Source organism: Palaemon carinicauda, chromosome 7 (assembly GCF_036898095.1).
Source record: "Palaemon carinicauda isolate YSFRI2023 chromosome 7, ASM3689809v2, whole genome shotgun sequence".
Lineage (NCBI taxonomy): Eukaryota > Metazoa > Arthropoda > Malacostraca > Decapoda > Palaemonidae > Palaemon > Palaemon carinicauda.
The window spans coordinates 174,001,482-174,018,769 of NC_090731.1; the positions used below are offsets into that span (position 1 = coordinate 174,001,482).

The 17,288-nt window shown below is 38.6% G+C and overlaps 1 protein-coding gene across 1 annotated transcript in view; it reads left to right on the plus strand.

Moving 5' to 3' along the window:
- The window catches only part of LOC137643732 (uncharacterized), a 36,557-nt gene extending 23,936 nt beyond the window's left edge, over positions 1 to 12,621 (plus strand). Inside the window, exon 4 of the mRNA XM_068376433.1 lies at positions 11,532 to 12,621. Within this exon, the coding sequence (XP_068232534.1) occupies positions 11,532 to 11,545 (14 nt within the window). The 3' untranslated portion in view covers positions 11,546 to 12,621. The remainder of the gene's footprint in view (positions 1 to 11,531) is intronic.
- Positions 12,622 to 17,288: the final 4,667 nt, after the last annotated feature.

Below are 17,288 nucleotides of genomic sequence, written 5' to 3' on the forward strand. Positions count from 1 at the left end.
TCTCAGCTTGCTTCCTTCATGCAGGAGTATCGTGCTGAGAAGGTTGACACTGCTCCTGTTAACCTACAACCTGCCACGGTTGTGCGCTCAGCAGATACTGCGGCTGCCTGCTCCCACACTCCACCTGTGAGAGCTCCACCACCGATGCGCAGTCGACCCTGCCAGACGCATGTTCATGCTGCACCCTCCGTTGACATGCGTGAGCTACCGCATCAGCAGTGGGAAGGTGCTGTCAAGCTGCCGTGTTTTGCCGCAATGCGGCATGATCCGCAACCCACGGCAGTCCCTCCCACGCACCAGCACTCCGCTTTTGTTGTTGCCAGCTCCCACACTCCGACTGCGGAGCAGGGTTGCCAACTCAAATTTTCAAATGTCGCTAGATAGGCTTGCAAAAGTAGCTAGAAAGTAGCTAAAGTCATATGGAATTTCTCTAAAGAAAGTAGCTAAAATAGAATACTGTAAAAAAGGCAATGAATTAGCACAAAATCGCTAATTTGGCAACTCTGCTGCGGAGAAGGTTGACGATGCACCCGTGGGCCTACAGCCTACCACGGTTGTGCGCCCGGCATGGCTGCCTGCTCCCACACTCTTGTTGTGAGAGCTCCTCCACCCATGCACAGTCAACCCTGCCAGACGTATGATGACTCCCACAGACACACGGAGCACTCCGTTGCCGTGCGTGAGCTACCACAAGCTGCCGTGTTTTGACACGGTGTGTCAGCCTCCGCAACACACTGTGGTTACCGCCACTCGCCCGCAGCAAACTAGTCAGTCAGGAGTTGAGGCTTCCCCACACAACTTTGGTTGTTGCCAACTCACAGACTGTCAAACAGTTACATGACGTTGCCTTCTGGTCTGCTTCTAATACACCAGTGCTGTATGTCCTCACGCTCCTGTTGTGGTTGACAGTTCAGTTTTTGACAGTTCACAGACTGTCAAGCAGTTTCATAACGTTGCCTTCTGGTCTGCTGCTTATGCACCAGTGAAACCCTCACTGAGATAACCTAGCTTTTCTCGGACATGGTTCCTGTAGATGAGAAAGTGCTGTTCTCCCTCCTTCTGATATTCCCTTGAGGACTCTGTCATTTGGAGAGGAGCCTTAAGCTGCTTAGCCTCCTATGGACTTTAATTAAAGCATAACATGCTTCCAGGGAGGGTAAATGGTTCCGCTTCAGTCGCTACCCCGTCTGTTGCCACACCTGCTCCCTTAGACCTTGGGCTTTGTTGCAAGACATGCAGTCCAAGCTTAGTCCTTGATAGAGGATTTTTTACGGAGAAGAACCTTCTTGCCAACAACCTTCCTACCGGTTGGTTGTACGCCCTGTTGACGCTGAGATTTCCTACTCACGTCCGCCAGTTGAGATGATTCCTCCTCCGGTGCGACCCAGTGTGGGTTGCCAGTCGCACGTTAACGTTAAGCGACTCTCGGAGGTGGTTGTGGACGTTCAGTGTGTCACTAGGAAGACGTTCAACAACCAGCAGAGGTGACTTGTTGTGACGCAGTGCGGCAACCTCAGCAACCCGATAGGGGTTGTCTGCACAACCCAGACAGTCTAGACAGTTTCGGGTTGTCGCTGTACTTCCTCGCTTCCCCATGGTTGACAGTTCACAGACTGTGCAGCAGTACCATGATCTTGTGTCCGGCTCCGTCACGCATCCACCAGTGCGACCGGATTCAGCGAGTCAGACGTTGCCCACTCCGTTGCCGTTTCCTCATCAGTTTCGGATGAGGAACCCTCTGATGAGGACATGGCTGAACAAGACGATCAACCCCCAGCCCTGCTATCCATCCAGAAGATGCTGAAGAAGGAACGCGGCCCTGTCAGGCTGTGGATGAGTCTGGTTAAGACACTGTCATCCGTGGTTCAATTGGTGTCACTTGGAAGACTACACCTCCGTCCTCTTCGGTTTCATCTAGCTCTTCACTGGAAAAGGACAAGACGCTAGAAGCGGGCTAGATCCCGGTTTCCGGAAGATAGGTCTGGTCTGACTGGATGAAAGGACTTTATCAACCTTTGATAGGGTTTTCCCCTGACTGTTCAGACTCCCAATCACGTTCTCTTCTCAGACGCATCGGACGTAGGCTGGGGTGCGACCTTAGGCGGTAAGGAATGCTCGGGATTATGGAACTCGAGTCAAAGGACAATGCATTTCAACTGCAAGAAGCTTCTGGCAGTACGTCTGACCTGGAAAAGCTTCAGGTCTCTCCTTCAAGGCAAAGTAGTGGAGGTGAACACGGTCAACTCCCTGCTTTGATGTACATCTCCTAGCAAGGAGGGACCTACTCTCTGACATGGTACGAGTTCGCAAGTGACCTCCTCTCCTGTTCAACAGGTCTAGACTTTTCACTAGTAACGAGTTTCTTCCAAGGCAACTTGAATGTCTTAGCAGATGGTCTCAGTAGGAAGGGACAATAACTCCAACATATTGGACCCTCCACTAGGATGTATGCAAGAGACTTTGGGTCTCCTGGGGCCAGCCAACCATAGATCTCTTCGCAACCTCGATGTCCAAGAGGCTCTCAATACTTTGCTCACCTATCCCGGACCCAGCAGTAGTTCTTTTAGATGCCTTTCTACTTGATTGGTCTCATCTAGATCTATATGCATTCCCTCCGTTCTAGATTGTCAACAAGGTACTGCAGAAGTTCGCCTCTCACGAAGGGACAAGTGGACGCTAATTGCTCCCCTCTGGCCCGCGAGAGAATAACTTACCGAGGTACTTCGATGGCTAGTAGACATTCCCAGAACTCTTCCCCTAAGGGTGGACCTGCTACGTCTGCCACGCGTAAAGAAGGTACTCCAAGGCCTCCACGCTCTTCGTCTCACTGCCTTCAGAGTATCGAAAGACTCTCGAGAACTAGAGGTTTTTCGAAGGAGGCAACCCGAGCGATTGCTAGAGCAAGGAGAACATCCACCCTTAGAGTCTACCAATCGAAGTGGGAAATCTTTCGAAACTGGTGCAAGTCAGTATCCGTATCCTCGACCAGTACCTCTGTAACTCAAATAGCTGACTTCCTCTTATATCTGAGGAAAGAGCGATCTCTTTCAGCTCCCACTCAAGGGTTACAGAAGCATGTTGGCATCAGTCTTCCGTCACAGAGGCTTAGATCTTTCCAACAATAAAGATCTACAGGACCTCCTTAAGTCTTTTGAGACCACGAAGGAGCGTCGTTTGGTTACACCTGGTTGGAATTTAGACGTGGTTCTAAGATTCCTTATGTTAGACAGGTTCGAACCACTTCAATCAGCCTCCCTGAAAGATCTCACCTTTAAGACTCTTTTCCTGATATGCTTAACCACAGCTAAAAGAGTCAGTGAGATTCATGCCTTCAGCAAGAACATCGGATTCTCATCCGAAACGGCTACATATTCTTCATCTTGGTTTTCTAGCCAAACACGAGCTGCCTTCTCGGCCTTGACCAATATCGTTCGATATTCCAAACTTATCGTATGGTTGGAAATGAACTAAAAAGAGTATTATGTCCTGTAAGAGCTCTTAAGTTCTATTTTTAAAACCTTTACGAGGCCCGTCTGAAGCTTTATGGTGTTCAGTTAAGAATTCATCTTTGCCTATGTCAGAGAATTCTTTATCCTATTTTTATCAGACTGTTAATACGAGAAGCTCATTCCCTTCTGAATGAGGAAGACCAAGCTTGGCTGAAGGTAAGGACACACGAAGTTAGAGCTGTCACAACTTCCGTGGCCTTTAAACAAAATAGATCTCTGCAAAATATATTCAACGCAACCTATTGGAAAAGCAAATCAGTGTTCGCGTCTTTTATCTTAAGAATGTCCAGTCTCTTTACGAGAACTGCTACACTCTGGGACCATTCGTAGTAACGAGTGCAGTAGTGGTGGGGGCTCCACCACTACAATTCCCTAATTCCAGAACCTTTTTAATCTTTCTCTTGAAATATTTTTGGGTTGTCCGGAAGGCTAAGAAGCCTTTCGCATCCTACTTGATTTGGCGGGTGGTCAAAATCATTTCTTGAGAAGCGCCTAGATTAAAGGTTTTGATGAGGACCTTTAGTATGGGTTGCAACCCTTCATACTTCAGCTCCTAGGAGTCGCTCAGCATCCTATGAGGATCGCGAGGCTCAGTAAGGAAGACGTACTTAAAAAGGCAGAGTAATTGTTCAAGTCGTCTTTCTTACCAGGTACTTATTTATTTTATGCTTGTTATTTTGAATAACTGCTAAAATAAAATACGGAATACTTAGCTCATAATGTCAACTTGTTATGCTGGTCTCTACCCACCCCCCTGGGTGTGAATCAGCTATATGATCATCGGGTAAGTTTGATGTTGAAAAATGTTATTTTCCTTAGTAAAATAAATTTTTGAATATACTTACCCGATGATCATAAATTAAAGGACCCACCCTTCCTCCCCAATAGAGAACCAGTGGGACAGAGGAGAAAATTGGTTCGTTGTTGACATCGAGTACTTGAGTACCTACTTGACAGATGGCGCTGTTGATATACACCCCCACCTGTATAGCGATCGCTGGCGTATTCCTCCCGTAGACTTTTTCTGTCGGGCAGCAGGGATGCAGCTATATGATCATCGGGTAAGTATATTCAAAAATCTATTTTACTAAGGAAAATAACATTTTTATTGGATAATACACAAACTTAAAATAAGTTTGATGGAGCATATTCATCATCTCTTTCAAAAAGAATTTTTTTTTTTTTTTGCACACATTCTCCATCTCCTTCAAGCATGCAAATTATGCAGTAATTTGCAAGAGGATATTGCAATATCTCGAAATAGACGAGAACAAAAAAGAACTTGAACGAAAAGGGAAAATGAAAATTAGTCACCAAACTAATTGGTCTCCCCGGCCCCAAATCCCGTAATCTAACTCAACTAACTGGATGAAAAACAAGAGAGAAAAGTCAGTCACAGACGTTGCCCCATCAAGCAGGTCAATGCCCTAGAGACTGACCATATATACATAATATGATAAGCGCCCAAGGCCCCTCCCCCCCAAGCTAGGGCCTATAAGGGCCAGGCAATGGCTGCTAATGACATAGCAGACAGACCTATAAGCTCCCCCCCCCCCCACCCTTAGCTCACAAAGATGGTGAGATTGTAGCGACCAGAGAAACGAACGAGTTTGAGCGAGACTCGGAACCCCAGTCTGGAGATCACCAGTCAGAGAAATTACCACTCAGACCAGTATTTCTTGTTGTGTCAGCAGAATTAGAAGTGACAGCAGTAGCCATGGTTTCAATTCCTCTCCTTATAAGACTTCTGCGATTGTTCTGTCGTGTTCAGTGACGCGGACTCTTCCATTGTAGCATTAACCAAGGTCTACAGAGTCCTTGGTGTCAACTTGACCTTAGAATGGTCATGAAATGTGCTAATGTTTGCTAAGTCTTCTTGTGTTTATTCAGACTCTCATTTGACTGTAGTTGCATTTCGTCCTCATCTTAATCACTGGTTTTCAGTTATCTATTCTTGTGTTTCATGTTGTTTTATTTATCTTTTCATCTACTTTCATTTTTTAATAAAAACTAAACTTTTATTTTGATATATCGGTTTTCATTTTTTAATATTACCATACAAAAAATATTTGAAATGTTGAATATGTTCGAATGGAAACAGGGACCCAATTTGAAAATGAGTAAAAGCTGAAGATACTCCCGGAGGCAATTAAATGTTTAAAGGTCGCTCATTAATGTTTGGAGTTCTCTTGCTTGAGGGTACACTCGGACACAATATTCTATCTTATTTCTTCCACTTGTTTTCTTAAAGTTTTTTATAGTTTATATAGGTAATATTTATTTTAATGTTGTTACTGTTCTTAAAGTATTTTAATTTTCCTTGTTTCCTTTCATCACTGGGCTATTTTTCCTGTTGGGGCCCCTGGCCTTATAGCATCCTGCTTTTCCAACTAGGGTTGTAGCTTAGCAAGTAATAATACTAACAATAATAATAATAATAATAATAATAATAAAGTTTTTTTAATGTTCAAACCATATTTATGTGGAATGTTATTTTACTGCTGTTTTACCTGACATAACATTTTTCCCTAACTGTTAACGTATCAGAAATTGTAAAATTCTCACCATACTTCTTTGTCTGCATCTTTTCCCACCTCTATGTGGGGTCGATGTTTCTGGCCAGGGAGTATGGTGAGAATTTTACAATTTCTGATACGTTAACAGTTAGGGAAAAATGTTTGCCACAGTGTTTGCACCAACTAGATTATGTAATCCATAGTATGAATTCTAAACAAGAATAAGCTTTCTAAAAGATAATGAAAAATAACTAAAAAGTTAATTATCAGTATAGATGTCAAATGAAGGTGTCAGGTTGTGATGAAATATAACAAAACTAGTTTTATTTTCCGTGTAGATTTCCTGATGAGATAAAGAAGTCAGAGCCGAGGAGATTTTTTAAATGATAGATAAGATGTGTTTATTATACATACAAGAAGGTACAGTGAGCCCTCGCTACTTTGCGGTTCAACCATCGCGGATTTTTTTCATAACGCATGTATATATATATATCGCGGATTTTCCGGAAATTTCGAAAATACCGCGATGTGACCGATGGTGCGAGATTGGAGAAAGTAAGGAAAATTGAATCATGATTGATTTTCATTATAAATGAAACTTTGAGGAGCAACAAAGATATCATTTGTTAGAGAGATAGAGAGAGGTAAGGAATGGGAGGTAGTGAAAAGTAGCCCACAGAGAGAGAGAGAGAGAGAGAGAGAGAGAGAGAGAGAGAGAGAGTGTGTGTTGTTTTAAATGTAATAAACAAAAAAATTTGATAGGTTATAACACATTGGTGCTTTGTAATATCAACTGTATACTGTAGACGGTTTGAATAAGTTAAGAAATGGTATAAACAATACTTTGTTAGTGTATTCGTACACTCTCAAGAGCGGCAGCTAGACGTCAGCTGATCTAATCACAGCCAAAAGTAAAACAAAAAGAAGTCAACAATACTCGATTTTTAAAACACACCCGAAATTTAAAAACAAAAGTACACGCTTTCTTAATGTGCAATTAACTATTTAAAGAGTAGCAATTTTCTAGAATAAAATGATGTTTCCCAAAAAATAGTGGTTTGCTGATGAAATCGGATGCCATATTTTTAGATACGATTGAAATGGGTGTAGACTCGGCACAATTTTTTTCGTTTCGTATTTAATTGACACTAAGAAAACTAATTTTAGTTTCTTCATCTATATGTAAGTATTGTATAACACGAAGAGAGAGAGAGAGAGAGAGAGAGAGAGAGAGAGAGAATGAATCAGCTGTTGTAATTGAATGTCGTGTTTTTGTTTCGTGAGAATTTCATCGCCACGACTATAACAACAACATAGTGTACTGAATTTTACAGTATTATACAGACTACTGTAATATGATAAAGTAAAATATTTGTAATAACCTATTTCATATGAAATGGGGTTATTTTTTTTTTGTTTAAAATTTACATTTACGTACGTAAAACAACTCTCTCTCTCTCTCTCTCTCTCTCTCTCTCTCTCTCTCTCTCTCTCTCTCTCTCTCTCTCTCTCTCTCTCTCTCTCTCTCGTTTTCCTGCTTTGCTACGTATGTATGATTTTATATAGATACCGTAAATAATATTTGTAATAACATATTTTCTAAAAGCTTTTACTGTAATATCATTATTTATCACTTTCATCATGCGCGTTAAATGCCTTCATTTGTTTACTGAGCGTACTTTATGACGCCGTCGTTTCAGGCGGCGTCATAAAGAAAAACATTTCATTTGGAAGTCTTAAGAAAAATTAAGTAAAACATTGGTAATAACAAAATCAACATACTGTACTGAATAATCAATATAATCGGTGCAAAAACTAACCTATACACAGATGTGTAAATGCGTTTGTTTCTTCATTATGATCAGAGATAAACGTAAACAAAACATTGGTTGCCATTTTTTATCGTGCTTTTTGGCGTGTTTAGGAAACGCATGATATAAAATCGCTTTTAATATTTGTGCCCGTTTTAGTTTAGGGTACTGTAGTACATGCATTAAGTGTTCTGTACATTAAAGGGTAGTTTGTTAACAGTACTACGTACAAGGGAAGGTTTTAAAAGTCTGAATATACATGTTAAATAAATAGGTAAATATGGTGTCACTACTTCGCGGATTTTCACCTATCACGGTCGGGTCTGGAACCTATCTACCGCGATAAACGAGGGCTCACTGTAATGTATAGAGAAGAAAAGGCTTGTTTTACCATTATATATCGTTTCCCCAGTATGTTTTCCCCACCCAAAACCCCGAGTTCCCACTGGGGGTCCCCCATTATCGTAGTATATATATATATATATATATATATATATATATATATATATATATATATATATATATATATATATATATATTTCTGAAACTATTCATTTGCGACAGGAACGAATGTTATTTTCGAAGAGAGCAGAATGTTTTCTATAGAAAAAAAGTAGTTTTTTTCCTAGGTTACATTGCCCTGTAATACAGTAAAATAATACCGAGAAAAATACATCCTTGAGTATCAGACTTAAGGAAACGGAAAAACCATAGAATACCTCGAGTCACACGGACATCAAAAGCAGCGCCATAAGCAATGTTATCGCCAAAGTGGATGTGACTAAAACGCATAAAGGAGTATAAAGGGATATAAAATTATGAAATTACTGTACTAGTCAATAGTCAAAATTACTCATCAAAAAGTGATTGGTAGTACACCCGTGATAGATATTGGTGATTTCCAGCATGGGTGATAATGTGAGTTGACAATGACGAACGTTATTGGGCCTCGATCTCGGCAACAGCTCTAATGGTTTTTGCTCTGCTTTGGTTCGCTGCGCTCGGAAAATTAACATTACACATTACTCCAATGTTCTGCCTAGTAGTATATATTGAGCCGCGCTTGCAAACCCGGTGGATCATTATTTCAGTGTTTTTTTTTATTTTTCCTTTCTCATGACCAACAATAGTTATTTTTTCAAAATTTCGAATGGTTTTTGCTCCGCCGTGACTTGGTGCACTCACAAAAAAAAAGATATATTACTGCTCCTATGTTCTAGCAAGAGGCATATGCTTGCTTAACTCGCAAACCCCGTGGGTCATTATTTTGGGGATTTTTATTTTTTTATTTTTTTTATTTTGTACTTTCACCTGAGCAAAAATAGCTTTATGGGTACTGCCGGGAAAACATTTTGATAAGGAAACTACTTATATTGATCTCCTTTACATTCCTTTACGCTTTCTATACACCTTTACGGTCCTTTACGATATTCATCAACACCACATGAAAGTTGTACTTGTGTGACGTCATGATGAAGAGTGAATTTTGCAACATGAAAGTGTGATGAATAAATGCATAAGGATAGGATGTTGGAAACATTATCAAAAGGGCGACAGAGACTTTGCCATTACAAGGGGAAAAGGTGGGATAGGCTACTTATGTATGGTCATCATATTGGACCGGAAACATATTGTAGAACGACGAGAGCAAAGAAAGAAAAAAAAATGAATAAATAAAAAAGGGGATGGGTAGCTGACATAAATCATAAAAAGGTATAAGTGAAAATAGAAAAGATCAATAAAGATAAAGACTTAAGATGAATCTCCCCGCACTGAGATGAAGGGAGGAAGAGGGAATGGGAAAGTTTATATTGCAGTTTTTTTTTTTATTTCCCCTTCCAGTGAATGTTTAGTCATTATTACAAGTGTCAGGATTCCATTCTAGGTTATTAATTGTGATTTTCAGGCGAAAACGTATTCTGAGTATAGGGACGACCCATACATATTGACCGTACCCTACGCCTTTAGATGTCCCTTTTTTTTTTTCTTTTTTTTAAATTATCATATTTATCCTTGACTTAATTATTATTACTGGTTCTTAGTGTTAAGTCCACCTATTACTATTAATATTATTATTAGCTTTGCTAAAACCTTAGTTGGAAAAGCAGGATTCCTAAAGCCAAAGGGCTCCAACAAGGAAAAATAGCTCAGTCCATGGGAAATAGCTTTTCAGGTCAAACAAATTGCAATATTTTGTTTTATTGCATGAACATGTTATATGGACTCTTAGGAACACCATATCCAAAGTGGGACAAATCCGGCCATTTTGAAGTTTTGAAAATCACACTTTTAACGTTTTCGGAGGGTACATTTTTCCATATTTTCCCGTTTTTCTCCAAAACGGTTCATCGTACGGGTAAGAGGTATAGGTACAAAAAAGATAGAAAGTTAAATTCTGCACATGTTTGTCTCTATAAGTAGTTACCCTAAAATTGAAAGTTTTTGCTCAAACAAGTCTGGAATTGGAATACACACATTTTGGAGAAACTGAAAAATTCGACTTTGTACTCACATTTACCTAAATATCTCTTGAACTACTAACTTTACGGTAAAATGTCCTAGAATTGCTTCTTTAGAGTGAAGATTTTTCTTTATTTTGATGTATTTACTTTCCATTATATCTTGATATTTTGCAAAAGAAACACACACAAATAGACACAATTTTGATTCATGCAAAACAGATGAAAATAGAAGGTTCAGTAAAACAAATTGCAATAGTTTATTCTATGCACGAATGTGTCATTTGTACTCTTTGGAACAACACAGTAAATAATATGACAAATTCGGCCATTTTGAATTTGAGTAATTCCATATTCAAAATGGCGACCGTTCTTACTGTTTGAACTGACGTATCTTTTCAAATTTCCACTTTTTAACGCCTGCATGGCCAATGACAGAATATTCTGCTATCACGAAACAAGGCTAGGATGACCGATGAGAGAATTTTTAGTAAAGGTTTCGCGTGCCACTGCTATGAAGAAAATTTTCACGCAGCATTCACTTACCAGCCTTCTCACCCACCCCCACGTTACCCGCTGTGCCCGCATTCCGATTCTTTCGCCCTTAGTCTTCCATGAGGACCCTTATTACCAGCGTGAGTGATTGCACGCTACCTCACATGACATCCGACAAGGAGCCGATGCCTCGCCTTAGCGCCCTGTCGTAACCAACCACCGCACCCTACGGCCTCAACGAGGGCACCATCATCACCAGCAAATATTCTGCTTTCTAAAGCAAGCAAAATGAGTGTTATAGGACGAAACTGTACTGCTTAACCCATGTTGAGGTCGTTTGTTTCCCTGGAGAGAGTGGCGAGCGGGAAACATTGCCATAATGTAGAGTTATTATTTGAATATATTGATTACTCACACGAACATGATTTCAAGGTATTTATTTCCGGCATCCAATATGACTCTTGACCCCTGTGGGCCCCTGGGTTAAAGGGCAAGCGTTACATTTCAATAGTCAGTTCTCAAAACTTTTATTTTATTTTACAGAATTCGCACTAAAATTACCTGACTGTTCAGAATTATTTAGGAAGAAATCATTGAGGCATACATATCTAAGCAGTGTCGTAATTGTTAATTTACTAATGACATGCAATTAATGAAATTTTTTTTCTCAGTTTACTCAAGTCATGCTTGTATTACAACTAGAAGGCAATTATTTATGTACTTTTTCTCTTTCTTTGACAGGTTGCCATGCATGAACCACTAGATAACTTAAGGCTCTGTGTGTGTTCTGTGGTGATGCTGTAGATGCTGGCACTGGAACAGTTCAAATTGGTGAAAAGGCATCATCTACAATCAACACTGCAAGCAAAGAAAGGGGATCTTCCGTTATTGTTCAAGCAGGTCAGCTGGTCCACTCTCGTTGCAGGCATAAACATACAAACAAGAAAGACATAGCAGCCACCAAGAAGAGAAAGGCAGAAGAAAGTGTTCTTCCTTCACCATCATTAAGACGGAAGAAGCCTGCCTTCGGGTATGCTACCCATTGTCTTTTCTGTACAGTGAAAGCTGTTGATGTGGATGCATTCCCATTTAAAGACGTGTTTCGAGTATCGACATGGAATTGCCAAGATGTTATTCTACAATTTTGTGTGGAGCGTGGGGACAAGTGGGCCGATGATGTGAAATCAAGGTGTGCAGTGGAAATTTCAGAACCGGGAGAAAGATGCCGGCCAAATATGACTTAGACACAAAAGAGAAAGCAGAAAGAAGTAGGAGTGGTCGAAAGGCAGATGTATCGAGAGAGGAGGCTTTTTACATTGTAGTTGCTCAGTTCATGGAAGAAGACGAAGAACCCACAACAGTCGCAGACTTACAAGCAAGAATGGAAAACCTTTGCCAAAATTCATACAGCATCCCTTACCTGAAGCAGAAGCTCATAGATCATTTTGGGAATTCTCTAGTTATTAGTGACACAGGAAACCATAGTAACATAGTGACATTAAGGAAAACAGCATCTAGTATCCTCAATGAGTTCTACAAATATCAAAAAGAAGACGATAGTGAAGAAGCTTAAAAAATGTCTATTCTAAGAGCAGCAGCAGCTTTGATAAAATCAGACATCAACAGTATTGAGGAAAGTAGATCTGAGTACCCTTCTATTTCAGGGATAGGTGATACCTAATGAAACTTGAATTTTGTTCCTTTTTCACTTAGAATGTTTCTTGGTGAAGTTTTCAGGGGAAGAAAAGCTGATAATGACTTAAAGATTGCAGAAATAGGACAAAGCATCATGCAGCAAGCTCGGCCAAGAAGTATCATGGAAGAAACTTAATTCCTTGCACGATGGACAACAGCCCTGCGCCTGATGCCTTGCTGAGAGTAATCAGATGCAAATGCAAAGGCTTTTGTGACACTCAGCACTGCTCATGCAAAAAACATGGGTTATATTGTACAGATTTTTGTGAGGAGTGTCAAACTAGCACTTGTGTTAACATATTAATAGACGAAGACACTGAACATGATTAATTTAGTTTGTGCATGTATTTTGAGCAACAATGATTGCATTTTTTTATTTCTGTTATTTTCAAACACCGTCAAGAGCTAATCAATAATTTGATGTTTGTCCTTTTAGTTAATCTTGTATATATTACAACCATTGTAAAATCCAAGTAAATTGCAAAGGTAATTTTCTTCTTGAAATATTAAGTGCAGACTTCATTTTAACCAGGAGCCCACAGAAGTCACGGGTGAAAACTGATGTCTGCAGTAAATTCCTGGAGACCATGCTTTTTTGAGTAATCAATATATATATATATATATATATATATATATATATATATATATATATATATATATATATATTTAAAAGTGGAAATTTTAGAGGTTACTTCCATTCACACAATGAGAACGGCCGCCATTTTTAATACGGAATTACGCAAACTCAAAATGGCCGAATATGTCAGTTTTTTTTTACTGTGTTGCAGAGTCCAAATGACACATTCGTGCATAGAATAAACTATTGCAATTTGTTTTACTGAATTTTCTATCATCATCTGTTTTCCATGAATTAAAATTGTCTATTTTTTTGTGTGTGTGTGTTTCTTTTGCAAAATATCAAGATATGATGGAAAGTATATACGTCAATATAAAGAAAAACCTTCACTCTTAAGGAGCAGTTCTATGACATTTTACCATAAAGTTAGTAGTTTAAGAGATATTTAGGTAAATGTGAGTACAAAGTCGATTTTTTCAGTTTCTCCAAAATGTGTGTATTCCAATTCTGGGCTTGTTTGCGCAAAAGCTTTCAATTTTAGGGTAAATACTTATAGAGACAAACGTGTGTAGAATTTAATTTTCTATCTTTTTTTCGTACCTATACCTCTTACCCATACGATGAACCGTTTTGGAGAAAAATGGGAAAACATGGAAAAATATACCCTCCGAAAACCTTGTGTGATTTTCACTTCAAAATGGCCGATTTTGTCTCATTTTGGATATGGTGTTCCTTAGAGTCCATATAACATGTTCATGCAATAAAACAAAATATTGCAATTTGTTTGACTAGATAATCTTTTTTGGCCTATTTCCCATGGACTAAAAGGAAACAAGAAAATAAATAAACTACAAGAGAAGTTACTAACAATTAATGTAAAATATCTTAAGAACAGTAACAACATTAAAATTTATCTTTCATATATAAACTAAAAAAAACTACAACTGTTACATCAGACACTTTCATTCAAACCTAATGCCTTCATTTCAAAACTCGTCCATTCACCTTGAGTGTGAACTTGACAACAAACATCACAAAAGATATAGTTACGTTGTTCAGTACAGTGGTAGCGTATTTGCCTAGCATTCGCATTGCAGCAGATCGATCCCCGCCCGGGGTCTGTGAGTTCAAGCTGTTTACTGGGGAGGCCACTGCTGTGGTAGGGCACCACAGTGGGTGGTTAGGCTGGCCTGGCTGACGTGTTCTGGTGAGCATCTTTTCTGATGGAACTGAAACCAGAGACCTTTTAACCTTTAAAACTATGAGAAGGGTAATTACATGGTATCTTCCTTCATTTAAAATAAAGATAAAAATTTGTAAACATAGTAAAACAAGAATACTACATCTAAATCGATGGGATAGAACGTGTGATAACAGAGTAGGACTATGCTAAAATAATGATATTTTAAAGCCGTCTGTAATCGTAGATACAAATAGCTATTTTATGTATGAGTCAATAGGCAAGCTATAAAACCTAGATTTTTAAATACCATCTACTTTCATTCGATGGGGGTATTTTTATTATTCTCAAGTAAATCTTACTCATTTTATATCTTACAGTTATATAAGTTGTGGAAGATATTATTCCTAAAGGCTTTAACTCGTTAGTTAGCCAAGATGACTTGATATCAAATAGGGAAAAAAAATATTCGGTATTGTTAAATATATTATAGTTACCCATAAATAAAGTTTTCTCTAAATGAAAACTATACTGTTTTCTTTTTCTTAAGCCCGCTGATCCAGGGGTAACTTGCTTATACATTTCACTTGTATACATCTATTAATTATTATATTATATTCATTCGAATATCCTCTGAATTCTTATCACAATTACATTAATCTATTTGAACATTCTTTAAATGTAGCCTAAGCAAAATAATGAAATTTTAGCTAATGAAAAGGCTAAAGAACGCAGACTATGGTGGAGGTCTCTGATTGGTTGAAACAATTCTTCCACTAGGGGGACAACTTTTAGGAGAATTTGTCCCCAGATCTGGGAATTTTTAGAGGTTTTTAGGGACATCGAGTTGGGAATTCTTATCCGTATGGTAATTGTAAAACACTATCTAAATACTCGTTAATAATGTAGTCTTCAATAAGATTTATAATAACCGAGCATAACTTAATTACGTTTTATTGTTTTCCTTTGGTATGACATTCATTACAATTATCCCTTTATTATATCTGTCAAAGAACAAACTGAAATCGGAACACGAGATTATCATTAAAAAACTGAATTTTACTGTTTGTTCTTTCACAAATAGAACAATTAGAAATAAATACAGCATAGATTATAATTACAGAAGGTATAGGAGTACACAGTCCAGTATTGAATGACCCATAGATTTAATTGTGTTGAAAAGGGCCTGGAGAAATTACTTCTGGTGTGGGGGAAATTTTAGGGGCCGTCTAGGCCTAGGGATATCCTTGACAATGTAGACAGTAAAGGAAGGTTCATTTCTGCGTCACCCCCCGAGAGAGGAAGAAGGGTGTTATATGTCTCGTCTTTAAACTTGCGATTCTGTGAACAATGAAGACTCCATTGGGTAAGGAGGGACACACTTTACAAGGTTTTATTTTTTTAATTATGTTCTCACTGTTATTGTATTACTCCGAATACGGAGATTCGAATATATAGGTGTTGTAGGTTTCTGTGATTGATGGTTAACCATCGAATTTCTTTAAGGGTCTTTTATTGGCGAGGAATTTTTATAAAAGACATTTCCCAAAATGCTCTTTTTTAGCTTGTGGTGGTATTCCCTTGATTAGGGAAAGGTTATTAAATGAGATTGTTTCCAGATGTGGTTTTAAACTTTTCTATTAACAATATTTTATTGGCGAGGAATTTGTATAAAAGACATTTCCCAAAATGCTCTTTTTAGCGTGTGGTGGTATTCCCTTGATTAGGGAACTGTTATTAAATGAGATTGTTTCCAGGTGTGGTTTTAACTTTATTAACAATAGGATGTTGTATAACTGCAGCTGTGTGGTTCGAGTTCCAATTGGGTGCACAGTAATCACATATAATTGTAGTTATTACTGTAAAAAAATGAATGGAGGTTATTACCACTGCCTATAGCCGTAGGCCTGGATTTTAAATTCCAAATCAAATATTTATAATACCTACTTCGTGGATTTTTTGTTTCCGTGATTGAAATATTGTCGTATTTTGATATCTGCTCAATGTTTTATAAAAAAAAAAGGGGGGGGGGGCAGAAATATGGTTTAATCATATACTTTAATTTAATCTGGTAAGAAATCTGATTATTTTTTTCACATTTAAAAAGGTGTGAATGTGATGATGTAAACTATAGTGAAAATTGTGTAATTTGTGCAAATTATTTGCATTACATAAGTGTAAGAAGGAAACGAGAGTTTAAGGTGATGCGTGTTAGAAAAATATATTTTAATTAACTAAAACACTTTTTATTGCACAACTCGACATTCACACATTCATTCTTTATTTCACTAATACAGAAAAATAAATTCTTTGATATAATTCTGCATACACATACTCTGTGAATACACGTATATCATACATTTGAATGCAAATACATACAAATATATACAATTAGCTTGCTTTAAGAAACAATCATCGTCTCACTTCCATTAGTTTGAAAGACCTTGGCCAGCCACGCCCACCAATTAGGCTCTCTCTCTCTCTCTCTCATCTCTCTCTCCTCTCTCTCTCTCTCTCTCTTCTCCTCTCTCTCTCTCTCTCTCTCTCTCTCTCATATATGTGTAGGCCTATCTTATTTCTTATTATCAAGTTCCGCTAACCTTGATTTAGTTGATCGTTTCTAGGTTTTTTGTTTTCAAATCTATACTTTAAGGACTGCTTTTTTGGTCCTATACATTATCGAAGCACACAAAGAACAAGAAAAAATCCAGTTTCCTCTTTAAGCCTTAATATCTTCTGTCTTTCGAATGTCTAGTGGCAGCTTATCGTATAGTCTCGGGGGCCCATATGTAAAGGCTCTAGAGCCTACATTAGACATATATGTAGGTTCCAATAATTTGAAACTATCTGTAACTATTCTAGTGTCAACACGATTTGTTGGCCACACAACATGTAGCAATTCTCTTAGATATTTTGGACGTCCGGTGTAATGGTCTGTTTTTTCCCCCGTTCGAAATTCCCTCAGGGGGAAATATGGCCCCGGATATATATCCCTCCTGGGGAACTTTGTCCCAGGATGCTTGAAAACTTTATCAATCAATCAACC